Source organism: Nothobranchius furzeri, chromosome 4 (assembly GCF_043380555.1).
Source record: "Nothobranchius furzeri strain GRZ-AD chromosome 4, NfurGRZ-RIMD1, whole genome shotgun sequence".
Classification (NCBI taxonomy): domain Eukaryota; kingdom Metazoa; phylum Chordata; class Actinopteri; order Cyprinodontiformes; family Nothobranchiidae; genus Nothobranchius; species Nothobranchius furzeri.
This window is the reverse complement of record NC_091744.1, coordinates 72,557,953-72,583,988: the sequence shown is the minus strand read 5'-3', so window position 1 is coordinate 72,583,988 and position 26,036 is coordinate 72,557,953. Positions and strand designations below refer to the sequence as shown.

At 41.3% G+C, this 26,036-nt stretch overlaps 3 protein-coding genes across 4 annotated transcripts; all 3 read right to left on the bottom strand.

Moving 5' to 3' along the window:
- Window positions 1-315: 315 nt before the first annotated feature.
- Window positions 316-8,946, bottom strand: cpt1b (carnitine palmitoyltransferase 1B (muscle)). The gene is made up of 19 exons (XM_015964696.3): window positions 8,807-8,946; window positions 6,638-6,790; window positions 6,400-6,539; window positions 6,136-6,307; window positions 5,339-5,440; window positions 4,644-4,781; window positions 4,484-4,561; window positions 3,236-3,343; window positions 3,053-3,137; window positions 2,697-2,892; window positions 2,436-2,621; window positions 2,246-2,351; window positions 2,054-2,170; window positions 1,813-1,977; window positions 1,613-1,747; window positions 1,102-1,254; window positions 905-1,018; window positions 746-838; window positions 316-667 (listed from the first exon to the last, which is right to left on the bottom strand). The coding sequence occupies exons 2-19, from the start codon at window positions 6,776-6,778 to the stop codon at window positions 533-535; spliced, it is 2,364 nt and encodes a 787-aa protein (XP_015820182.3). The 5' UTR covers window positions 6,779-6,790; window positions 8,807-8,946; the 3' UTR covers window positions 316-532.
- Window positions 6,711-12,233, bottom strand: LOC129152250 (kelch repeat and BTB domain-containing protein 11). The gene is given in 12 exon segments (XM_070550754.1): window positions 6,711-9,607; window positions 9,687-9,844; window positions 9,918-10,072; window positions 10,143-10,227; window positions 10,230-10,266; window positions 10,337-10,456; window positions 10,459-10,690; window positions 10,750-10,934; window positions 11,070-11,180; window positions 11,241-11,323; window positions 11,421-11,488; window positions 12,178-12,233. Coding segments are annotated over 12 exon segments (1,476 nt in total). The 3' UTR covers window positions 6,711-9,421.
- On the bottom strand, window positions 11,834-25,813 carry chkb (choline kinase beta). Of its 2 annotated transcripts, XM_015964694.3 has the most exons (11): window positions 25,183-25,809; window positions 24,722-24,830; window positions 24,488-24,601; window positions 24,255-24,388; window positions 24,069-24,173; window positions 20,044-20,102; window positions 19,601-19,688; window positions 19,401-19,509; window positions 18,033-18,136; window positions 17,870-17,951; window positions 11,834-17,549 (listed from the first exon to the last, which is right to left on the bottom strand). In XM_015964694.3, exons 1-11 carry the CDS (start codon window positions 25,680-25,682, stop codon window positions 17,493-17,495), a joined length of 1,461 nt encoding a protein of 486 aa, XP_015820180.3. In that variant the 5' UTR covers window positions 25,683-25,809; the 3' UTR covers window positions 11,834-17,492. The 2 variants fall into 2 exon arrangements, with proteins under 2 accessions (XP_015820180.3, XP_054589618.2); XM_054733643.2 differs by having other exon boundaries at window positions 24,488-24,830; window positions 25,183-25,813.
- Window positions 25,814-26,036: the final 223 nt, after the last annotated feature.

Below are 26,036 nucleotides of genomic sequence, written 5' to 3'. Positions count from 1 at the left end.
TGTCATAGCTTTTTTTAAATGACTCATAAGGCATTGATTTACACTCGAGAACACTGCTAATGTATTCAATAAACAAGTAAACCACACCTTTCAAAGACAATAAAGGCCGATTCTTCCATTCTTCCTCTTACAATAAAACTACCCAATTATTGCATTTCTATGTTTTTAATGTTCACATATTCAGGTAATTATTGGAATTTGAAATGTAATATTAGCAAACTTAAACATAAAAAATGTATTTGATAAGCTCAACATGTTGGGTGCACAGGAGTGTTTCATTTGCTAACATGAAATAACAGGATTCCTTTGCAAAAATAGTTTTTACATTAAATGTGATTTATGTACAGCCAATAACATAAGCAGCAGAAAAACAGACATAAGGAGCAAACAAAGCAACTCTGATATGTAAAATAAATGTTCTTGCTTTTGTCTGAGTGGAATGCCCAACTCTTCACCAGAAAAGCAGAAACAAGTGCAATTTTCTGCCAGAACTTTGTTTTTACATACAAGATGGCAAAAGTCTTCCCCTGTCTCACACGTGCTTCTTCCCATTCACCAGCAGCACACACTTCCCATTCTCCTCCATCTTCTTATCATTCTCTGGTTTGAAAAGCGCCTGAATGTCTATCATGGCCTTCCTGATGTGCTGACCGAACCTGTAGGAGCTCTGCAGGTCACACGGAGAGGGAATCATGAACGATGGATGATGGTGGATCTAATAAAAGGTCAGATTTGGCGCTCTTACTGTGTCGGGACTGGAGAATTTGCAGGAGATATGGAATGTGATGAGGTTTTCCCCGACAATGATGTACGAAACACCATACCCATCGTCAGCCACCTGATAGAAGAGACGTGTGTGAGATTTGCTCTTCCAACAGGTATATTTCACCTTTATGATACTCACAGGACCAAATCCACCTCCAGCACCCACGAAATTAGGGAACTTGTTGATGTCGACTAAATTGATCTGCTGCTGCGGAGTCTGGCTAGTGGATAACTTCCAGGGTTCAGAGAGCACCTGGTTGTGCAGGTAATAAAAGTCACAAGTGAGTTATGTAGCTGAAGCCAGTGACGTAAATGAGAGATGGTCCGAATGATCACCTTCTTAAGAAACGGCGAGTCAACACCAAGGTATTTGGACACTATGTAAAGGCAGAAGAGGTGACGATCGATGCCAGACCCGGTCATGGCCAGACGGTACATGTTCTGATGCTTCTCCGCTGCCTTCCGAAACAGCACGAGCTTTTGGGCGTTCTGGTTAAATTAAGAAATTTGATCAAATCATTTTGTTGTCCTTTCACACACAAAACGTTGCAGCACGCCACACGTCTGTTCCAATGAGCTTCTAGTGTCAAAATCACCCTGAAACCACAAATATATCAGTTTGACTCCATCAGAACATCAAATAGTGCAGAGTCCAGCCATCAAAAGAACATCCGCCCCAAGTCTAGGTGACCTGGTGCATGACAGCACAATGTGACCCTTTCATCTTGAATACAAGTATGACATCACATAGTTGGATCTTTATGTGTCTATTTAAAAAACAGTGTATAAATTCTACCCTGTTGTGTTTATTCTTAATACACTTTACATGTGTTTGTGTGTTGCGTACTGTTACATCCGTGTCCTCCATTGCTCTAACAAACGCCACCGCCTCCGAGGTGCAGGAGCGTACCGTCTCCGTCCGTCCATCCCTGAACATCCGAGTCATCGAAGACTCGTAGGTCAGACAGAACACACCCTGATCCTGCAAAGGAAAGCGTTTTATGTCCTGATGAAACATGGAGCTGCGAGTCGGTTTAGAAGTCTTACTCGAAACTGGGCTAGTTGCAGAGCCAGCTGAATGAAGGCGTCGGGGCTAGTCCTGCACTTCTTGATCGCACCTTTGCCAAAATCAGTGAAAAGATAGCCGTGAAAGTCCACATCATCGGCTATCTGCTTGGCTGACAGGTACGACTTCTCAATGACATCTTGGCACTACATGTGAGGGGAGATGGTTAAAATACCGTTCAAAGATTAGATTAAATGATCACTTTTAGACATTCCACCGAACCTCCTTAGAAATGTGCCACTGCAGTCGGTTTGGATACGGCAGGTCCCCGCTCACATCCCCCTTACAGTGTCCCTCCTCAGTGTAGCCAAGATGAAAGCAGTCTGTCGCAAGAACATACTGCACACACAAAACAGTTACAGCTGAGGAAGAATAAATGCAAACTCTTAATTTGCCAAATTTTACACTTTATACCTCCCACATGTGTCCCATGATTGGTGCGTCAGCCCAAGCGTGTTCAATATTTACACCCATCTTCCCGTTTGGATATGAGATCAATGTGAATGACTTGTCAAACCACCTGTAATGATAAGGGTGGCGATTTCAAGGAAACACGTAGAAGAAAACCAACTGAAACCTGAAGCCTTTCCTCTTTTATGTGTACCTGTCGTAACATTTTCCATGCAGCAGAGACTTGGCGTAATTGTCGAGCGAGTTCGTTTTCGCTGGGTCGTAACCCCGCGGCTCCTCGTCAAGCGTCAGAAAGAATGCAGCGGATTCAATGACGTCTAGGGAGGCTTTGTTTGCTCCCTGGCTAAAATACTTCACTCGAGCACGAGCCCACGGAATTCTAGGAAATAAGAGAGTAGGACTGTCTGGTCAAAACACAGAGAGTCAGTGTGTGCATGTGTGTGTTTGCACATGCCTATCGCCTGCAGTCAAGGCCGCTAGTTTGAGTTCTCCTGGCTGGGGTTCTGATGTGTCATTGAGGATCCGTTGAAACTGTGTCTCCAGTTCATTGGGGGAGAGATGGCGTCCTCCAGTGTACAGCCACACTTGGAAGAATCGGCCTTTGTGGTAGACAACCAGGTGCTTTCTGTTATTTAGGTGCTGCACAATGTCTGCCAATAAAAGGTATGGAAAACAAGGGTTGTTAGAAGTAAACCTGCACATTTATGCTGCTGGCGCATCATATGATTAAATGTAAGTACAGCAAGTCTCTCTGCTCTGGCTTGAAGGACAAACAACCATCAAACGCCCCAAACCAGAACCTCTTCTGACCTGTTTCTACTCCAGGGATGCGGGTCGTGTTGAACATCCTCTCCATCTGAGCGGAGCACATTGGGACTGTCCCTAAAGCCCTCAGCTGCGAGGAGAATAGACGCCATAAAAGTTTTAACAACTTAGTACAAAATGCAAACAACAGCAAAAACGTGATGGTAGCTTTTCGAACGGGTAAATCACCGGTGCGTGTTCACCTCGCTCCAGTTTGCGTCTGTACAGCAGCATAGCATGGACCATGTTTCCTGCTCGTGCCGCCTGCCGGTGTGTTGGAGTCACGTACAGGAGGTCCTTCATGTAGACAGATCAAGAATCCTCATATTAGCATTTGGACTGTCAAAGTTACAAGAATTAGAGAAACTGTTGTTTTGACATGTGCATTTGTCAGGCTGCACGGTGGCGCAGTTGGTACAGGGCCAGGCAAGGGAGCTGTATTAGTATAGCACCTTTCATACACAGAGGCACTTCAATGAGCGAGAATAGCATGAACATTAAAATCAATGTGACAGCAGAATTAAAATACTCAAAATAATTTCAGGTGTAACTAAGAATAAAAAAAGACAAAGTTAAAGGTTGAGCAGGTACAGTGCAGAAGGTAAGAAACATTCAAAGTTTTCAATTTTGATTTAAAAGTTACGAGAGTTGGGGCACGTTTGAGGCCACGAGGAAGCTGAGTCCATCTGTGTGCAGCACAGTAGCTAAAAGCAGCTTCTCTCTGGTTCTGACCCAGGTTCTACCAGTTGGCTGTTTCCTAAGAATCTCAGAGCCCTGCTGGGTGGTATGTCCTGGAAGGAGATGCAACATGTATTTTGGGCCCATGCCATTGAGTGATATTTTAAATATAGTAGAAGTACTTTGAAATGGATCCAGTAGTTTACTGGTAACCAGTGTAGAGGTTTAAGAACTGCGCTCGGTTCTCTTGGTTCTTGTGCTTTTTCGGGAAGATCAGACAATAGACCATTGCAATGGTCCAGCCTGCTGGAGATGAGTGCATGTATTTCTCCTGCTGAACATGAGACCTCTGAATCTTGCTACTGCTCTATGCCTTGCGGCTTGACATCCCAGCTTTGGCCTTTCTGCACTGAGAATGTTCTCATGCATGCATGGGTCTTCTCTGGGAACTCTGGTTTTCTCCCACAGACCAAAAACATGCATGATAGGTTGACTGGCAACCCTAAATGGGCCCTAGGTGTTAGTGAGTGTGTGCATTGTGTATGTATGGGTCCTTGCGATGGATTGGCAACCTGTTCAGGGTGTCCCCCAACTTTTGCCCGATGACTGTTAGAGATAAGCACCAGCTCCCCGCGACCCTACTGCCACACTAGTCATTGAGTGAGTGTGCGTTCCTTAGATTAAAAAAAGACCAAACATTTGCAGAATAAACATATTTCTAACAGCTCTCTGGTAAAAATCAAAGGTAGTTAAGCATACCATTATGTAAAAGTTGCTGTTGACCATGATGGGACTTCTACTCCTGAGGTAAATGTACTCCTCCCACCAGTCACTCACCTAAAGAAGACACCAGGTTAGTATTGTGAAATCCTCACAGTGACTTTAGATTAGTTGTGTATTTTGTGTAGCGACTACTCACATAATTTGTTGCCCACCAGGACTTCAGAATCAGGTATCTCTGGAGCTGAGCTGCTTCAGTCTCTTTAAACTCTTTGGCCAACAGTTCCATCTGGGCGTACTGTTTGCTGTCCAGCAGAGGGCGCACTGATTCAAGGTACTGGAATTAAAACAGTTTCATTAGTTTTTGCAGGAAAACACCTAAATGCAACAATACAAACTACTTCTAAAATGTGTATCTTTGAAAAGTGACATCATAATTTTTTCAAAAACTGCTTGATGTGATGCATTTTGTGATAAAGAAGTTTGTCGCAGGGCCACATAAAACAATGAGACCACCCTTCATTCACACACTCACACCTGAGGACAGCTCAGATTTGCCAGGTAACCTAACATGTTTTTGATCTTTGAGACGAAACCAGAGAACCTGGAAAATTTCCACTAATAGATGAGAAGGACATGCAAACTCAGCACAGAATGCTGCCGGTGTCAAACTGAAAAGCAGTACTACTACTAGCTGTGCCACTTTGTATTTTATTGAGCTACTTTCCATTTTTAGTACAGTGGCTGTGCATCTCTCTCTCTCTCTCTCTCTCTCTCTCTCTCTCTCTCTCTCTCTCTCTCTCTCTCTCTCTCTCTCTCTCTCTCTCTCTCTCTCTCTCTCTATATATATATATATATTTCTGCAAGGTCAGCACACGACGGGTAACTACACACCCTCTGAATTGTATCATCCACACTAGGCACAGGGAGCCGGGGTAAGGCCGCCTGGAAACTGTACAGCAGCGGCCTCCGTCCAGAAAACATCTTTACCAGGTTCTGTTGGGAAAATAAAATAATTTATCTCATGCATAATGTGTTCTGGACAAATGAAAGGTGTGGTTCACTTGGTTAACCAATAAATTTGCAGTGGTCTCAAGTAGCAATGAATGCTTTGTAAGTCGTACTCGATGGGGATTAATAAACTGATGCACCATTTCCAGGAACTGGTGGTGACCCACATCACAGCTGAGCTTCAGACGGTAGATTTTAGAGTCTTATTTCCTGATATTTGGACATCTCGCCCCAGATTGGCTAACAGTAACACAACTCTACCACTGACTTGAAACGTTGATGTTTTATCTTCACAAATAACACAAGCCTGGAGGAGTTCTACTGTGTGGTGAAGTTGCTAATGCGAACGGTTTGCTTCTACTAGCTGAGGCGTCCTCTGCTGATTCTTAACAACAGCCTTTCCCGTCACAAGCCAAGATGGGTGAGTCCAATGTTAAGTGAGAGTGTGACGTAGATCTATCAGGCTTTTCAAATCCTAGCGTTTCATCGTCTATTTTCTCTCAGAAGCTAATAGGAGTTAGGTGTAGGAGACCATTTTCATGTTCAGCCTACATGAAAAACTTGGAGTGCAAATATAATCAGAAATAATCATTAAAATTTATTTTTTAGTGTTCGACACATTTAAAAATCTACTTTTCCCTCTATAATTAGATCAGTGGGAATCACAGAGGCAAACGCACCAGCCACATTTTGGTTGATGTACTCATTTTCCCATGGGATTCAAAAATCCAGCCGTGGTAGGACAGAAGAGCCTTGAGCGTGTATCTCATGAGGTAGATGAGGAACGTCCACAGTCCAGTGGTGAACAGAACAGCGCTCAACACCGCTCTGGTCTGCACTGACATACGGTCTCTGCAGAAAAAACACAAGACAAAAACTTTTAGCTGCTGACGAGCACACAGCAATGCATGAGATGGTCATGTCGGGCAGTTGAGGTTACTGACCTGCATGGCAGGTTGTCCTTCATCAGATCTATAATTCCTAAAGAGAGGTCTACGTGTGTGTACAAGGAACTCATCATGGCGATGACAATAATCAGCCAGCTGGACGGGCTGGCGGGGTAGACTCCAGCCAGGATTCCATTCTGTTAAAGCAAACTTCACACTTTGACTTGATGCATTTTAAATTTGATCACTTGGTGCACATTTTAAACACACATGCAAGAGTCAGAGGTGTTTGTACCTTAAATAAAATAGCTTTCTTCTTCCACGCCGTCACTCCTGACAGGTAGATGTTTCTGATGACCTCTTGGCTCAGCTTGATGTCCACACCGTCTGGGCGCACAGTGAACTGGAAGCCCACCGCCTGATGCGCCTCTGCCATTTTTAGGTTTGACTGAAACAGACAAAAGGAAGAAACCATAAAGAAGTGAGTAAATTAATAATAAAACAACAGTTTAGTTGATGTTTCAGCCTTTTTGGTTGCAATAATGTAAACTAAAAATACATCACATCATAAACCCCTGTTTATAAACTATTTAATTTTTCTAGACAAATAAATAATTCACTTATTGAAAATCTAACCTTTAATAGTGCAACGCATCCTTTGAACTTGGTCTTTTTTCCGGAACTGCGCTGCTCTGGGTGGCTGCATGTTGGAGTAGCTCTGTTGACTATATGTAAGTTTTGCCTTTTCTTGGACATTTTTTCTTCTAGTTTCTCAAGAAAAACTGTATTTTTTTGGATATTTTACTTTACTGTTTCTGGTGCTGTGAAGGTTGGAGGATTTTTACTGCTATTTTTTTTTAGCTTTTTTCACTGTTTGAGCATTTGTTATGATGTGTAACCATGGCAACAAGCTGTTTACAATGGGGAGCAGCTGATTAACATTGAAAAGGCTGAAATAATACCTCAACTGAAGCCACAAATCCCAAATGAGCTAAAACGCAAGAAGCGTGGGTGCAGAGCGGGAGCAAAACGGAGACAGAGAAAGAGGAAATTCCAACCATCTCTTCCATCGATCATAATGGGCAATGTGAGATCACTGGCCAACAAGATGGAGGAACTCCAAGCCCTTTCAAGGACTCAGCCAGAGTTTCGGCAGTTTCGGAGCCACTGGAGGAGATAATGCAAAGAAGGATTCTCCAGAGAATCGAGAAAATGATGGACAACCCTGAGCATTCTCTTCACAAGACTGTCCGACAACGGAAGAGTGTCTTCAGTCAGAGGCTTCTTCAGTTTCGCTGCAACGCTGACCGCTACTGGAGATCCTTCCTGCCAACAGCCATTGTAATATACAATAACTCTTTGATGACTTGATTATTATTATTATTATTATTCTGAGCTACTACAGCAACCAATTTCCCTCTGGGATTAATAAAGTAATTTTGAATTGATTGAATTAAACAAATCCTGATAAGCCCAGATTTGGATAATAAAATTCATTTAATTAATAAAATCTTTGCAAAAATCAACTTCAGTCACGTCTGTGCCCCATTTTTAAAAATAAAGCTTAAATACACCGATTCAAAATATTTGGGCTGATACCGATATTAATCTTGCTGTTATGGTCCGTAACTGATATTTGCCAATACACACACACACACACACACACACACACACACACACACACACACACACACACACACACACACACACACACACACACACACACACACACACACACACACACACACACACACACACACACACACACACACACACACTTATGCTTATTATATAATTACTAGCACTGTCACATGGCTAAACAATTACACATCATCGTCTTGGGAGGCGTCTGCTTAGTAACGCATTACTTAATATTGAGCAATTAATAATTTATTCATGCTTTTATAATGCACCAAGTAACATTATTGAAGGGACCTTTATTGTGAAATGCTATTAAATTTCTGTGCTTCTCATTTGCTCAGAATGTGATTGAAGTTATTAACTGATGAAGGATCTATCAATGTCTGCAAAAACACCAATTGCATAAAATCAGCTGAGTGTTTGACCTCTAAGTGTAACGGCCTCCTGAGACCCTAAACACAAATATTTGTACTTCCCACATCCCTCCGCACAGCTGAGCGACAGGTCTGGTGTGGCTTTTTCCATGTCATATGACTGAACAGCTCCCAACTGGGACAAAGTTCAGCAGCCAGATATAGTGGAGCATCAACTGAGCATGTGCACGGGCCTCAGATGTGCATGAGAATATAAACACAGCGCACAACCAACACAGATGGCAAAAGTCCCAGTTATTAAAATAAACGCAGTCCATTTAATGTCAGTCTGTATATTTTTGAAAACATCTTATTATTATTAAATATCTCTCTCCTGATCGTAACCACATGCCACATAAAAAAGATTTAACACAAAATGCATCAATAAATAAAAACTAATTATACTTCACCTTTAGTCAGGGCAGAGCCTAATGATCTCGGGTAAAGCCAACTGTGGTCTGAATGAGTGAAACTGTCTTCTGACACTTCCGTGTCCTTGGAGCGACTTCACCCAGGTAACGAACACGGGAGTCGTCTCCCTCTCTCCCTCAGCACTGGTCTCTCTCCCCCCTCTGCCTCTTCCTCCCTCACCTATGACATGCCTCTCTTTGTAACCGGACACCAAACATAGACAGACTTGAACTTGTGTGCTGTGAGGTCTTTTGCTACGTAACTGAATCATGCTGCAGCACCGGATGAAACTCAGAGCCGTGCAACCTTTCACCTACTTTCCCTTTAAGGGACCACAGAGTTGTGATTAAGGCTGAATATTAGAATAACGGACGTATATGGTGCACACTTGTGAGCGAAAGGAGAATAGTCCGTTTCTATTTTCAGAAGCCCAAAGCATACGTCAGAATAGTTTGGCAGAACACCCTCAGCACATTTACCAGAGAGCATCAGTGTCACCAAGGTATTTTTTCCATTAAAAGAATAAAACACACTGACGTTGTGAAGGAGTTTCAGTTTCACTGCCACTAGAATCCCCAGAAACCTGTTTCTCCTGTCGTTTTCAGGCTGCAGGATTAGAAGCAGAGGTAAAAAAAAACTGCCTCATAGCGAGTGGAGACAGGTAAAGGTGGAAGTTCACTGATGGAGACAGTTTGCAGATCCATCCTTATGACAGTGTTGTGGTCTATGCTGGCCATCAGGCGCTGGTTCCCTACTAGTGTCCCCTGCCCAACATGAGCCACTTTCTCCGTCCTATGAACCTGGAAATCAAAAGAGAACAAATCATCTAACACACATCTAAATCAGAGAATGTAACTGTGGACAATCTGAGCTGTTAACCTGTCCCCATTTCTTTGACTGCACACAGAATGATGTCACTATATTTTCTGAGTTGTTTCCACCAATCACAAGCAGCTCATCAGTAGCACCCAGGAAGTAAAGAATAGGGAGGCCTTCGTCTGCTCTGGTAAGGGTGGGAAGCATTTCAGTCCATGAATCTAGAAGACAAATAAAACAAAGGATTTGTAATAAGAAACACAGAATAAACCATCATGCATGTGTTTTGTGCACCTTGCTTTGTGTTACACTGCAGCAGAAGCTTTTCTCCGGTTCTCTGGATGCTCCCCAGCACATAGACACACTCTCCAAGGCTGGTAGCAAGAGGGACGTCGTGGGATAAGGACACGGTGAACTGGAAGTCAGCGAGTGGCAATGAGGACACAAACCTAAAGCAGGAGTGAAATACACACGAAATCAAGAAAATATAAATAATAAAACACTTTAAAAGAGTCAGACCTCCATGCGTCCTTTAATGGATCGTAGCACTCTACAGCTGTGTAGAGAGCTGTGCTGGAGTCCGGAGTCACCAGAGAGTCCCACAGCAGCCGCCACAGGCTACTGCGCTGAAGTGCCTTCTGTTCTGCACAAGGTGGAAGTTTTCTTTAGTTTGACACAAAGGAAAAGTTTGGATTTGGGATTCTTCGTTATACCTTCATCAAAGACAACATAGTGACCCATGAAACAGTGAAGGGATTGAATCTAAAGGAAGCCATTCTGAACTCCCAGCCTCTCTTCACGCACCGCCCATAGCCTCCTATCACATACAGGTATAGTTCTAAAGCACCACCGTGGTAAAACACCACTCATCAGCTCTGAAGGGAAGTTCTGTCATTGGATGCCAGTCTCCACCATCCTCCGATCCTTTTATTGTGAAAATGTGCCGGGCACATTCAGTTTCTGCGTCGTCCCATGACATCAGGTTCTCCTTCCTCAAGCTGCACAGACGTCGCTCTCCTTGCTCCCTCAGGTTTACAACTTCCAGCTTCTCCTCGTCAGTCAGGGATCTGATGCATACGCGGGTTTCAGAGACAAGTGGTTTCCAAACGCTGGTATCTGAACATACCTTATCACACGTGGCAGCTCCAGCAGGTTTCTGCTCACATGGGTGAGCACCGTGTTCCTCAGCTCTGCACAGAAAATCTCCTGAGCAAGACTCAAGTATGACAAACAGGCAGCTGGACTGAACTCATCAGCCAAGACTGACAGGCACTTTGAATGGAAGGCCTCCGCCAGGAGATAGCTGCTCACCTTAGGAGTCAGAAACAAAAATGGGGAAGGGGGATTAAAGAAAGTGCGTGTTTAGGGACTTTACATTATTTCATATACCTCAATGTGTGCGCCCAGCTCCTCTCAAGGAACTTACTCAAGGAAATTGTGAAAAACAGAGGAAGACACGTGCTCCAGGTGAATGAAGCTCTCCGAGGTCTCTTTCATTCTAGACTGTGACAAAGCTCGGAAGTACTCGCTGCACTCCGAAAGTCTCCAAAGCTCCACCTGTAAAATGATTTATTAGTCTGCTGGTTTGTGTTTAACCAGTGAAGTTGTGAAACTTGCCTGAAAGGTATGCGTGCTGGTTTGGACCATAACTCTCCTTCCATTATCATCTCTGAGGTGATATGTGCGGAGCAGCTCGTTGGCTTTCCACACCAAAAACCCTTTGAGAAATATGCTTCAGCCATAAGATGGTCCGTTCCATGAAGACCATAAAATACTGCAGGAAATCAGTCATCTCACTGAGTGTTGTGTGAGTCTTTTCCACTGGTTTGGCAGTTTTCCCACTGCAGATCTCAGTGACGTTCCCTCTAACAGAACACCAGAGCGGCTGTTTTTGAGTCTAGATTCTTGGAAAATAAGCATGACAGCAAATTATCTTTGACATCACATTTTATTCTTTCTTGAATTCAGATTGATACCAGAAAGTACCTCAATCTTTTAGCGGAGTTGTTCCTTTAGGGCCGTCTATTCCTGGCTCCTGGAGGAGGGACGTGTGTCAGCTCTATGAAAGCCAACATGGCCTCCACGTCATCCCAGGGTGCTCCGATTACTCTGCAGCATGACGCTCACAAAGCTGGAGCAACTCCACAGTTTACAAGAAACGTGATAAAAGTATATTTGCCACTAAAGGAAAGCAAAAACGAGTCGTGATATGGATTCTTAGCAGTGGAGTTTAATAAAATCAACAGTACTTTTTCAGTAGTGCAAAAATAAAAGATACAAGAAAAATGTTACAGAATTAGTTTTACTAGTTTTTTCCCCAGTTAAACTGATGATGGGGTATAATTAGCTTCATTAACATCACTAATGTATTCAATCTATTCACCTAAATGGAGTCTAAATAAATACAATAAAACAGGTGAAAGTGTATTTCTATTCTCTTGAAAAAAAAATTCAAATTAATGACATAATTTTCACAAAAACATAAAAAGCTGTTTTTCAAATAAAAAAAAAACTGCCAACTGATCCAGGGGGAATGAGGCCACTTTACACCTACAAAAGCAGTTTCTTCAGGTCTCTGTGCACAGTCCAACTAATGCTGGTGATGGTCATCTATTCGTCCAGGAGACGGTAATCCAGGGGGGGGGGATTGAATGAACACAAATAGGAAGCCCTCAGAACTTGCAGATACCCTAGCTGGACTTTTGTGAAATCAACAAAGAACTCTGGAAAATAATCCACAACAAGGACAACAAGCGCAAACGCACCGCCATCCCATATGTGGCAGGAGTCTCGGAGAAACTTTAAAGAATCTTCTCCAAACATGACATCCTGGTAAACTTTAAACACAACACCTTCAGACAGAAACTGGTCCACCCAAAAGACATCCAAACAGAAGCTCCGTGGCATTGTTCATGCAGTCAAATGTAGTGAGGACTGTCCAGACCATTGCATAGGGGAAACTAAACAACTACACAACAAAGGAGAGCCACCTCTTCAGGTCAAGAGTCCACTTACACCTGAAGGACAAGGGGCACACTTTAAAGATAAAGTACACAACCTGGACAGAGAAGACAAATAGTTTGAGAGAGGAGTAAAGGAAGCCATCTATGTCAAACTGGAAAAATCTATATGAAACAGAGGAGGACTCAGGTTTCACCTCTCCAGCACTTGTAATCAGGTGTGCACATAAGTGGTCCGCAGGTGCGCATGCGCTGTCAAAATAAACAATGTGCACCTGAAAAAAAGCTGCAGCACGCATTTGCGCACCTAAGATTTTGTGGAGGAAGGAAGACATTTCTGGAGCATTTTAAAGATGTCCAAGAAGCAAGCTCCATTAAGTAATTATTTTAGGGTTCCTCCGCCTCCAAAAAACAAATGTCAGACTGAGTCAGAACCGCAAAAGAAAAGAGTATTCGCGGAGAAGTGGCTGCAGGAGGTCGGCTGGCTTCAAACAAGCGATGAACGCACAGAGATGTGGTGGAGATCATAACGTGAAAATCCCACCCTGGCAGACAGAAACAGCGCCTTTTACATAGGCACTGAAAACTTCAATTATCCCACGTTTGATAAATAACAGCAGAGAACATTAGAAAGTTGTCCTTTGCTGTGTGTGAACTGGAGGAAGCCAGTCAGGGAGGATGAAGATGAGGATGATGAGAGTCTGTGGAAATAAAAACGGCATTTATGCCATTTAAAAAACTTCAGTGCTCTGAAATAATAATTTTGTTAAGTGCTTTAAAATTTATTTGATTTTTGTTATCACAAAAGCAGCTGTTTACACATTGTGTTCCACATTCAGACAATTCAGTCATGTTATTAGAAAATTAGAAGGTTTAAGTTAAGCTGGCAATATTGGCAATGTTGTACTTATTATTTTCAGTCAAAATTAAAATACCGGTATGTTGCATCGTCAACGCGCTACTCTATTTTGTTCCTATTGTGAGTTGGGTTAAGAATTAAGTGCATTAAAAAATGTGAGGACCAAGCAACAACCATAGGTTCTCCCCTGAGAACCAACCCAAAAATATTATGTGCACCCCTGCTTATAATGCATCTCTGAACCTAATCCCAAAAACAGTCAAGGTCACACCCTCCTGCATCTAATCAAACAACCACCAAACAACACAACAGGGAGCTCAAGTCTCCTCCCTTTCCGGTCGGCTCATGGGTCCCCAGAAGAACGAAAAAATTAATGCAAGTCAACGGGACTAAAAGAGTTATTTTCTAATCTGCTATGCCTTACGCCCTGGATCACACATATGTTGTACTGCAATTTAAATGAAAACTAATTATGGGTGTTTTGACCATGCCTGTCACACACTTTGAGATTTATCAGCTTGTAACTGTTTGTAATTAGCATTTTTAGCCCCATTGACTTGCATTAATTCTTTCATTCTTCCGGGGACCCATGGTCCAGAAGTAGATTACCACAAGTTAGGCTCCCTGTAGGACCCAAGAACATAAATGACTCCTTGCGTGGTAGGGGGAGGGGTATTCATAGGTAGTTTCTGATCGTTAAGCAACAACCGACAACTACAACTTCTAAGCTTGACCCTCCCATATTCCAGTCAAAATTGACAAAGCTCCTCAGATGAGAAGCGAAACGTCTTCAAGAAACCAAAGAAGCCCAGTTGCCTTCATTCAAACCTCTTCAGATGAGCAAACTAATAATGATCCTATCAACACAGTTTAGAGAAAAGACCATTTTCCAATTTCTCAACCCCAAATCAAAGTTTAAATGAATTAAACTCAATAAATATGACTTTTTTTAGTACATCGTAGCTAATTAATGATGCCTACAGACACAGAACAGCATCTCCTAAAAACACTGCAGAGGTATTATTTTGTTTATCTTTTACAATCGTTTGAATTCAGAAAAAACCTAGCTTTTTATGTTTTTCGAGAATATGCTATTAGCTTCTCTAGGTTTAAACAAAGTACTGTTTAAATGCTAAAAACCCCAAGTCACGTTCTACAGTGAAAATTCTTCAAAACATGTTTCAGTTAGTCAGATCTTGGAGAAATGGATTTTTTTAGGTAACATAAATATAACTGAAGGCAAGAGGGCGTTATGATATATCCATGCTACTGCTAAGGGAGGACAAAAATCCTTCAGCAATCAGAATGATATCATGAAAATAACATTGTAAATAAAATGTAAAATAAATGTTAATAAGTACTGCTGACGACAATGAAACTGTATCAAATAGCGCTCAAATTGTCATGAATTCAATCTGAGAATTTTTATACATTACTATGATCAGAGTAGCTTCAGCAGGAGAAACGCAGCTATTATATGGAGTGGTTATGAAATACTATGGTCAGTTCTGTGACCACAGTGGTTACAATTAGCTGCTATAATCAGTAGAAGTCCTAATGTAGAGCTGATAATTAAAGAGAAAATTGAGGTAGAAAGACTCAAAACACCAACGAGTTGCAAAAAAGCCTCCCACACTGAGTGCTGCAGTACTGGCTTAATGTACTGAAATGATAAAACCATTATAATAAAATAAAAATACATCAAGCACAGGTCCTCCCTGACGTCCATCATGCACTCAACACAGCTGCTGATTTACAACATGGTCCAAAGAAGGGAAGCACTTGAAAAATGATGGAAAAAAGTGAAATTTCTGATTACTGACAAAGAATAGTGTACTTGTGCTGTTATGACACAAATACACTCCTTAAAAACTTATTTTGTAGGGATGCAAGATGATGCTATCAGTAACTTGTTATCGATATCGGTCCAACAAGTCAATCTAGGCCGATATTAGCTACCAATATTTATTTCAAGACAGGAAGGGAAGGGTGTTGGCCTTCTAGTATTGGTCCTGGCCTGTGACAGATGCAGTGATGCAGCACAGGATTGTGGGGGTATTTACCTGAAGAAGAGAAGCAATTCAGGTGGTGTGGTCACTTTTACACAATGGTTGAAAGTGTGGCAAAATTTCCATTGAAATCAGTAAATATCAGTTATCGGCCATATCAGAAGTATTAAAGCCCAAGTTCATTGAGAAACTGTTTATGACTACTTGTTATTTTAAAAAAAACAATCAGTCACTCTGAGTTTAACACGCAGACTAAACGTAAAAAAAGTCTTCTATATAGAAAATAGGGAGCATAAGTCTCCTCCCTTTACGGTCGGCTCATGGGTCCTCGGAAGAACGAAAAAATGAATGCAAGTCAACGGGGCTAAAAGAGCTATTTTCTAATCCGCTTTGCCTTACACCCTGGATCGCGCATGTTTTACTTCAATTTAAATGAAAACTAATGATGGTGTTTAGACCATGCCAGTCATGTACTTTGAGATTTATCAGCTTGCAAAAATTCGTATTTAGCAAGACTACAAATCAGACATTGGTACGTCGTATATGTATACGTCACCACATATTCTCCTCTTCCCTAGCGTAGCTGCTACTTACCATATGGCCAGATTTTTGGTGGGTTTTTTTACCCCCTGAAGGAAGGATTTAAAGTTTGCTGAACTTACAGCCATTTTCCCTCTGTTTTTCTCCGTGCCTGGTTTGATGACGTCTGTTTCGTGAAACACATTTGTAGTCCTGGACTTATTTTCACACATAACCTAAAATATCGTTTCCCCTCATTCGAAAATAAGCACGTTCTTGGTATCAAAATGTCTCGTCTCGTCTCGTCTTCCTCCGCTTATCCGGGTCCGGGTCGCGGGGGCAGCATCCCAACTAGGGAGCTCCAGGCCGTCCTCTCCCCGGCCTTGTCCACCAGCTCCTCCGGCAGGACCCCAAGGCGTTCCCGGACCAGATTGGAGATGTAACCTCTCCAACGTGTCCTGGGTCGACCCGGGGGCCTTCTGCCGGCAGGACATGCCCGAAACACCTCCCCGGGGAGGCGTCCAGGAGGCATCCTGACCAGATGCCCAAACCACCTCAACTGGCTCCTTTCGATCCGGAGGAGCAGCGGTTCTACTCCGAGTCCCTCCCGAATGTCCGAGCTCCTCACCCTATCTCTAAGGCTGAGCCCGGCCACCCTACGGAGGAAACTCATTTCGGCCGCTTGTATCCGCGATCTCGTTCTTTCGGTCATTACCCAAAGCTCATGACCATAGGTGAGGATTGGGATTGGTATCAAAATGTGTCTTTAAAATTCACAGACGTCATATGTGAAATGCACATAAGCAGAATTAGAAAATAGCGTTTTTGGCCCCATTGACTTGCATTCCTTTTTTCATTCTTCCAGGGACCCATGGTCTGGAAGTAGATTGGCGTGACTTAGGCTCCCAATAGACAGGGAAACGCTGGGATTAGAAAAGCCAGACAGATATATGACACGCTGTCACTTAATGTTCATGGACTCCCCCATCTTAGCTTACGAGGGGAAAGCTGTTGTTGATTTAGCATCCAAGAGAACATCTGAGCTAGTAGAAACTAATCGTTAGCATTAGCAACTCAACAACAATAGCCAAACTCCTTCAGGCTTGTCGGATTTGTGGAGATAAAACATCAACATTGCAAAGCAAATGGTCAGTGGTAGAGTTGTGTTGCTGTTAGCCAATCAGAGGTAAGATGTCCGAATATTAGGAAATAAGATTCCAAATCCGGCCGCATACTACTCACCTGTTCTATGGCAAACTTCTGTCTCACGGAAAAGGGAGTGCGAGACAGAGGTCTACTCACAAGGCATTTATCTATACTAGACCAGTGTGAATGCCTTGGAAAAACTAGTGAACTTGGTCTTTATTATCAGGTATTGTTTCAAGTTTTCATATCTGTGCATCCCTAATATTTGTACTGAAGCCTAGCTGCATAGTTCCTATGAAATACAGCATATTTATGCAAGGAGGAAGGAGGAGGAAAGCTTGGGAGGGAGAGACCATCCTGATGAACATTGTGGAATTCAGGAGAAGAGCTTCTTTTGTTTGAAGTAGGCATCAAAGCGGCACTGGGCATAATCCTGAATAAAATAAAGAGAACATTACAATCAGGTAAACTGTAATCAAATACAGAAATAATCTCACAAGGCTGTGTGTAACAATGAGTTAAACACTTTAAACATTAAAAAAACCTACATTTTTCTCAGGAATCACTCTGAGTTGATCATGTTTACACGCATTTAAATTGCAAATAAAATGTTCTTGTTGCCGCGTCGTGGCAGTTTTATTCTCCATTTTGTCTCACTACCCCCATTAGAGTCATTTGCTATGAGTGTGCAGGTCCGTGAAATAAACATAATCAATTCACACCAATATTTAAGCAAACGGCAAAACAACTCACCATGTATCCAAACTCAATCTTGGATATCTTTGCCTGAATGATGGACCACAGACCCCAGAGAAAGTGTGATGCTAATGCATATCTGCATGATAAAACAGTAACAGATGTTCAAAGTCCTGGTAGTGCTAAAAACTCACAGCCACTGTAAAATATCCAACTTTACCTGTTAGCTTCAATTATCATGTTCTCTTCGATTTGAGTCTGGTCCGTATCACCTTCGGCGGCGTGTCTTCTTTGTTCTGCCAAATAACTTCTTATGAAAAGCAACTGAAACAGGAATAAAATGATTACTGACATGTTAATTAGTGAAATAAAAGTACAAGCCGCTGGTAAAAAAAAATTAATCTGACTGAATGAGTGGTTGAGATTTTATCTAAATCCCTCTAAAGATCCAAATTCAATTACTAAATCACACCACTAGGTGGTGCTAAGCAACCATACCACACAAGACTTTCTTCCAGAAAAAATACTTTTATATATTTATATGCATTTATGTTTGAATTAACAGAAATAAAATCTAAATCTGCAACCAGACATTCAATTCAATAATACTTTATTAATCACAGAGGGAAATAAGAGTTTCAGTACACACAATTCTGAGATCTGACATACATACATGACAAGAATTGGTGACCCGAGTAGCGCTACCGTAATAGATCAAAAGGGTTTATATGAGGATAGAGTCATGCACACATTTCAACTCACAGCATAATAGCAAATGACATAAATATTATAGAAATAGGGGTGGGGCTCGATTAAAAATTATCGAATTAATTAGAGGCTTTGTAATCAATTAATCTCGATTAATCACATTTTAATTGTTCAAAACAATTTGCGCTCAAGCAATAAAAAAAACAATAATAATGTTTGTGAGGCATAGATGACATACCCACACTTTAATGAGTTTATTTCTGTAACCACAAGGTCTACTAGATTATTCTGGTCTCCTTATAAAGGTAACCATTGTGGGACTTGTTGGGATGTGAAAATATTAGTAAATGTGTTATTGATGAATCGTAAATAGTCATGGAAAGTTGTAAATGGTGTGTACAGAACTGAACATAAGGTGGCAGCAGAACACTGCTAATATATTTAGAGGTGTAGTGTAAAGTTCAGGGGAAGTTCTACTGAGGGTTACAAGATGAATGCTGCGTGTATGCTCGTCCCTTCTGGTATAATAAAGTTCACATGGATAAAGTTACTGCCGGCTTTCTACCAACTAGAAAACATAACGAGAAAAAAGTAGATTTTTTTTCCCTTTCTTTTCTTTAAGAAGAGAAATTTGTCATAATTCATTTTAGGGATGGACAATATATCGGCATCAGTATCGGTATTGGCCGGTTGAGGTAAATTTTTAATGCATTCTTTTTTTTTTCTAACTATTTAATTGTAATTAACATGTTTAATTTTCACCCCTATTTAGAACTAGTCCAAATGTATTTGAACTTTTAATTAAACAAGCAGTGCATATCTGAAAACATCACAAATAATACATTCCTACTAAATTGGTTTCTCTTTTAAAAGAGCTGACCTGCTGCTCTCTGGTTGGATAGTTTTCTGGTGAGGCTTTGTAAAAGGGCCACTCGTTGTATGTGTAATCATACATCCACTCACAGAAATGGTTCCCAAAGTCAAAACCCCTAAAAGAAAAAAACATATAGTAGTATAAACATTATACATGAGAAGATTCATTTCTAAACAGAAAGACAAGTTCACAAGCAAATATATTACCTATAATTGTAACTGCTGTATTCAAAGTCAATTAGCATGAGATGATCTGTTGAGTTATGGTCCTTCTCTTCCAGTACAAGGATGTTTCCTGCAGCATCAATAGAAGATAAGAGAAAAGCACCACATGTAGAATGTTTTCATACTTAAATAATTACACCTGTAAACATATTTGCATCTTTATGAACCATTTCATACATTTATTGACCTCTAAAGCAATAAACATTTGGGTCAAGTTAAGTTTTAATTTTAAAAATGCAGTTAATGGTGATAAAAAGATAATCAGATCTAAACATAGGGTGCACTGATGTCTGATGACAAGTCTAAATGGGTTAAAGTGCAATGCAAATTATACACATCATTCCTAATAAATGCAACATAAGAGCCTGAGTGTGGATGAGTACGGTTTAAGTGTAAGCAGGGATGGAGAGAGAAAGGAGTTTTACCTTCTTGGACGTCATTGTGGCAAAACACCACTGGGGACGGAGTAGCTGCCAGTAATGCACTGTTGACCCGAGTGGGAGATGGAGAAAAACAGAGATAACAGTGAGTTTTTATAACGATGTCGCTCTTGTATCTAAATCTGTATGACTCAACCCTAAAAGTAGAGGTGCACACAGTTTTTGACCGGTCGCCGATCTTGAGAACAACCTGGCTTGCCGATACGGATTTTGTCTTAACTAAAAACAGATTACGTCAATGTTTCAGTTTCCTTTTATTGAGAAAACCAATATAAATTCTCGTGAAACAATACCAGTTTCAATTGGACATGAGGTAATGTTCTGAAATATAAATAAACATATTTAGCATTGTTGTTTGAACTATAAAATAATATTTGTTCTTTTAGACTTTCATTTTTTTAATTTTGAAAACAAAAATTGTGTACCTGTTTTTACACACTTGTTCAAAAAATAGTTCTATAGCAATGATTTGACATCAACTAAGGGGCGCACCAATTGCAGTTTTTGGCTGATCACCTAACCTTGAAAAAAACAGAAATCGGGGCTGATAGATCGGTGCACCCCTACCTAAAATACTTAGTGATAGATGAACCTTAAAAAAACCTTAAAAATGCATTTATTACTTTTCTAGGAAATTAAAAAAGACCCTTTCCAGCCAAGAAAAGTTTAGAAACGGTCGAAAGATTCCACTTTAGTGATTGTCACATTGAATTTCTGATTTGGAGAATGATTGTTGCAAATCTACAAGATAACATCATACAGAGATAAAGTAAAACAGATAAAAAAAGGTCTGATGCTGCATTGGTTCAGACTTTTGGACCAGCGAGAATAAACAGTAATGTCGTGGGCACACCAGGACAAAGTTCAACGCCCGTCTGGAAACAAACAAACCAGATTTTTAGAAATGTAATTGCTAAGTATTTAAATCCTGTTTTGTGCCTATAAAAAAAAACTCTTAACACATTAAACGTTTGTTTCTGAAAAGAGAGGTTGGCTATATTAATTTGCAAACAGAACAAGTGTGTTCCCCATCACATGGATGTAATGTTTATTAGAAATATACTTGATTTTTATTGATGAACGGCCAGAAACCCTAAATGAAAACTGGTTATTAGATATTAGTTCAACAAATCGTGCATTTTACCACTGGCATCAGGAATAAGAGACCAGGGGCCTCTTGTATCAACCGTACTTACGCACAGATCTGTGCGTAGGAACTAATTTATTCATTGTGTGGTATTCATCATTTAGTAACTGTGCGTAAAAATGTTCCTGAATAAAAGAAAACTCCAGACCATGCGTAGGAACAGCATCTTGTGGTAGAACGGGGGACCGCAACACCAAAGGTCTCAGTCATCCACACACTTTCCTCATTACCCATTAAATAATTATTTAGGTGGAAAAACAGCTGTGTCATATAGTAGGTGCTAAAACACTCAAGGACTTTGTGTTTTTGTAGTTGATTTTGCTTGAGAGGCGCTACATAAAAAGTTTCTTCTTATTATTGTTATTAAGGATTTGTCAGAGCATGCTTTCTGGAGTAAACGTGTTTCCGAGTGCACTGACAGGAGCTGTGCTGTGATTAGGGACCCATTGTTGAGCAACAGACAAATCCGATACCAGTTCTTTTTATTTTTTTTGCAACAACCCCCCAGAGCCTCCTCTGCTCCCTGATCAAACACGCGTTGCCAAGGTAACCAGACTGAATGACAGCTCAGAAGAGGCTGCACTCTCAGACATTTTCACAAAAAAAACCTAACCCCAAACAGAATGACTCCTTTAAAGTAAATGACAACCCATTACGCTACGATTTATCATACAGTTTTATATTTATTTCTGACAGAGACCTCTGTCCCAACTGCATGTATAACCTCTGCAACTTGGTTCTTTTGCACTTTGGCAGCAGTGTCTCAATCTCACTGTCAATGAAGTTTTTTTTTTTTCGGGGAAAAAACTGGGAATTCACTCACAAGGACGTAGTATGAGCAAACATGGTTAACTGAGCGTGTTTCTGTATGTAAATGACTGAGAACGAACACGAGCACCTGGGTACGCACAGTTGTGATTTATCATCAGACGAGAGCGGAGGAACATGCGTACGAGAGGCCACCGCATGTTTCAGACCTGTTACAAAAGCTTCAGAATAGGATTGACACTAGCCATGTTTACATGCGCCAAATTTCCCCAGTCCGATTCCAATCTTGGTTGATCGGAAATCCAGAATCTTTGTTTACATGCACACTAACTAAAATGATCCGATCATGCCGTGAGTTTATATGCACCAAGTACTCAATCAGATTAAATAGGTTGAGCATGCACAGGGTTGTCTTTCCCAGAAAAAAAGTAAACAAACGTCATGAAATGAAATGAAAAATGGAAAAACTTCCTGCTTTCCTGATTCATTTAATCATTTTAATGATTTTATTTAGCTCATAGAAGTTAAGTTTTCTTCAGTGAATAACTGCAGGTTTATGCTTTGCTGTATTTTATTGTTGACATTATCAAAATAAGGGAGGGTTCTCCTTGTCTCTGCCTCTTGATCAGCTGGTCTGGACATGACGTGACGACTGGGCGCAGCGCTGTGCGGAGGTGGGGGGTTCAGATCTGTTGTGGCTTATTATTAATAAAATGTGACCATCAGCTTAAAAGGTTGGTTCAAATTACCGTAAATAACAGGAGATGTTCAGAAAGTCTGGAAGCCTGTGTTCAACATGTGTTAAACGAACCGCATGCCATCTCATCTGCGTTAACATGTTTTACACAGATAGTCACCCATAACATTTAACTGAGGATGTTTTTCTACTGAACATCAGCCTCCTTAAGCTCAAACCAGGTCTGTGTAACCGATGTTACGCTGTCTTCTTTACGAGCACGTCTCCATCCACCTGCTGCAGAAACAGCTGCGCTGCGTTCACAGAAACGGGGATCCATGCTGCAAACCCGAAATGAATCTGCGTGTTTCCAGTACAGACTTGGACACGTTAGTCGAGTGATTTGCGCAATAATCAGATTTTTATTTTACTTCCCCAAAATGCAACTTCTGGATTAGATATTACAGAAATGGGGTCGGCTTGCAACCATATTTAAAAACCAGCGCTCTTTAATTAGGCCATCATTTTTTAAGTCAGGCAGTCTAAATGACGATGGGGAGGCTCGCTGGCTGTTGCACACATGCACAGCGGGCATTATTTTACTCCAACAATCCAAATGGCGGTGTACATGCACGTCAATCGGAATGATGATCGGACAAAACCACCTCTCGCAATCGTCATTCCGAATGGGCCGAATCGGATCACAACATTCCGACTGACATGTTTACATGCAGAATTTTTGATCTGATTGGGCGTTCAATCCGATTAAATGTGCGCATGTAAACGTGGCTACTGAAGTGCCAACTTGTTCAGTTAGCTGATTTGTTTGAATAACTTTAGTTAGATGTCTGATTTTAACACTGATCAGTGCAAAAAATTACCAGTGAATCTGTGTTCACCAACTGATGTTATTAGTGACGTTTCAGCAAATAAATAAGGTGAAAAACATTTAAATATTAGGCCTTGAAGATCGACCCAAAAGATTGGCAGTTCATATCGGCCATCAGCTGACCATGACCTCTAGATATTGGTACTGGAGATAGAAAAGCCAATATCAGTACACCTGTAGTATAGACCACTGCAAATGTATTAAAATATAAGTGAAGGACCTCTTTAAATGCACAAGTGTATCGATTTTATCATTGAGAACTTACATGCAAACGTTTAATGTATTTGTTTTGTGTGATGCAATTCAAACTCCAACTGCTTGGTGGCATCGATTTTTTACTGCCTTCATTATGGCAAAACAACAAGATCTAAACAAAACACAATGTTTTCCAATTAAATTCAGTCTTAAAAATTGCAAATATAATCTGGCTTTTAGTACTGCAATATATCGTATCCTCTCCCCTGTACTGTGTATGACATACTATGTACATAAACCATTTCATTAATTCAAGCCAATTCATTCCAACTCACCACAGACTCTGCAGCTCAGCAGGCAGGTCTAACTTCATCAGCTTATTGTACTTCTTTACATGTGTGTCACGTACAAAATTTATCTCCAACACCTGATCCATGTATCTTAAAAACATCACAAAGGAGGAGCATATTGACTATTATAATACAGAGAAGTAGTAAAGAGGGAGAGTGTAGTATCCTTACTTGTTGATGGTCCCAAAAAGCCATTTGGGCTCTTTGTTAAACGGCATAACCATTTCATGGAAGTGAGCAAGCTTGGTGGCAATCTCGGCTGAGATTGCAGGATCTGAGAGTTGGTCTGTTCGCATACGGGTGTTCTACACATAAAAATGGAAAAGGAAAATGTATGCACGAACATCTTAAATAGTGGACCATTAAATTTATGATTGGGTATTTTATATATAAATGTATCGTACCGGAAGGTACTGCTCCAAGCGTCCCTCAGGAAAGATGCCGTAAAGTTTTGGACCCAGTCGTCGTTCTGCCAGGATGGCAAACATCACACTTTCCAGCACCAGAGAATCCACCCCCTGAATCACAAAGAAAACAGCTGAACAGAGGGTGATTTGTTTCACTCGTGCCAGGAAAAAGGACAGTAGCAAGTATGTGTTCAACCAAAACACCCCGAGTCTCAGACCAAACAGACTAACCTGTAGGATGGCGCCATAGATTCTCAGCAGCACCTGGTGAGGTTCTTCCCCCAAACATTTCACGTGATCAGGCAACGTACACAGGTACAGTAGATTACTCAGTCCACCGCTGCAAAACAAGCACGATTTCCATCAAAAATCAGGAAAGACTTGATTAACAACAATAGGTGGTATTCCATTATGATGGGACAGATAAGGAACTCAAAGCAAGGCAAAACAAAACCAGCTGTGTTGTAACAAATATGTCATTACTACTCCCCCTCTCTTTAAGCCATAACAGGAATTTTAAAATGTAGGGATTTTCTACCATCTATTCATTTGATCACACCTTACAATTTAAATACAGCATGTATAACACATCCAGTAATATTATGAGGTATAATAAACAGCTGTGACAGATGTTTACACCCATGTTTATTGTTTACATCAGCAGTAGTTCATGAGACCCTGGCATTAATTACCTGACGATGCTAATTTGAAAGTCGGCTTCCTGGAGAGTTTTCCACGATCCAGACAAAAAGTCCCTGCACCAGGAAAAGGCCCTGCTCCTGGTGTCCCGATCGACCTCCTCGCTTCTCCCATCCCGAAAAGACTCTGCCTCCGAGTCGTCATCCCAGTTGGCCCCAAGCAGAGGACTCGGCGTCCTTAATAAGTTTCTCTCATTAACAAGAGCCCCTCCGAGTCGTTTCTTCTCTTTCCGAAGATCCGTGTCCGCGGTGACGTGAGGAGGCACGTAACTGCAGTTTTTGTCCCCCGACCCTGCCGTGTCTACTCTGCTCACATCCTCATCTCCGCGACAAACACCAGCGGTTGGATTTCGACTAGACATCGCGAGTTTCTGGGAGAAGACTAGATGAGGACCGGAGGAAAATGTCGGAGAGGAACACGCTGACGCGCGCACTTCGCCAGGAAAGCTTCTTAACCGGAAGAGCCGAACATAGCGGCTAGTTCTTAAAAGCATATGAGAAGATTTACAGCTTTATGTTTAAGTTATTCAAATAACTTTAATATCTACTAACGGAAAACCCCTAGTAATACAAGGTTAGGCTCAATAGAGATCCGCTGTCCAATCACAAATAAAGTTCCGGGTCACCAGCCATGCCATTGGTCGATGCGTCCCAAAGGCTTCTGGGAAATGTAGTGCTTAGTGTACGCCCCATGCTAGGACAGTTCACGTTTGTGTGGAAGTAGGCTACTTTTTACCCACCTGCTCTAACTCATAACTTGCTGCTATAGTTTCCCTGAATTTTACCACTGGGAGACAATAGACGATATTCCTGTTTGGTGTCTTCTAATTCTTGGCTGAATTAACTGA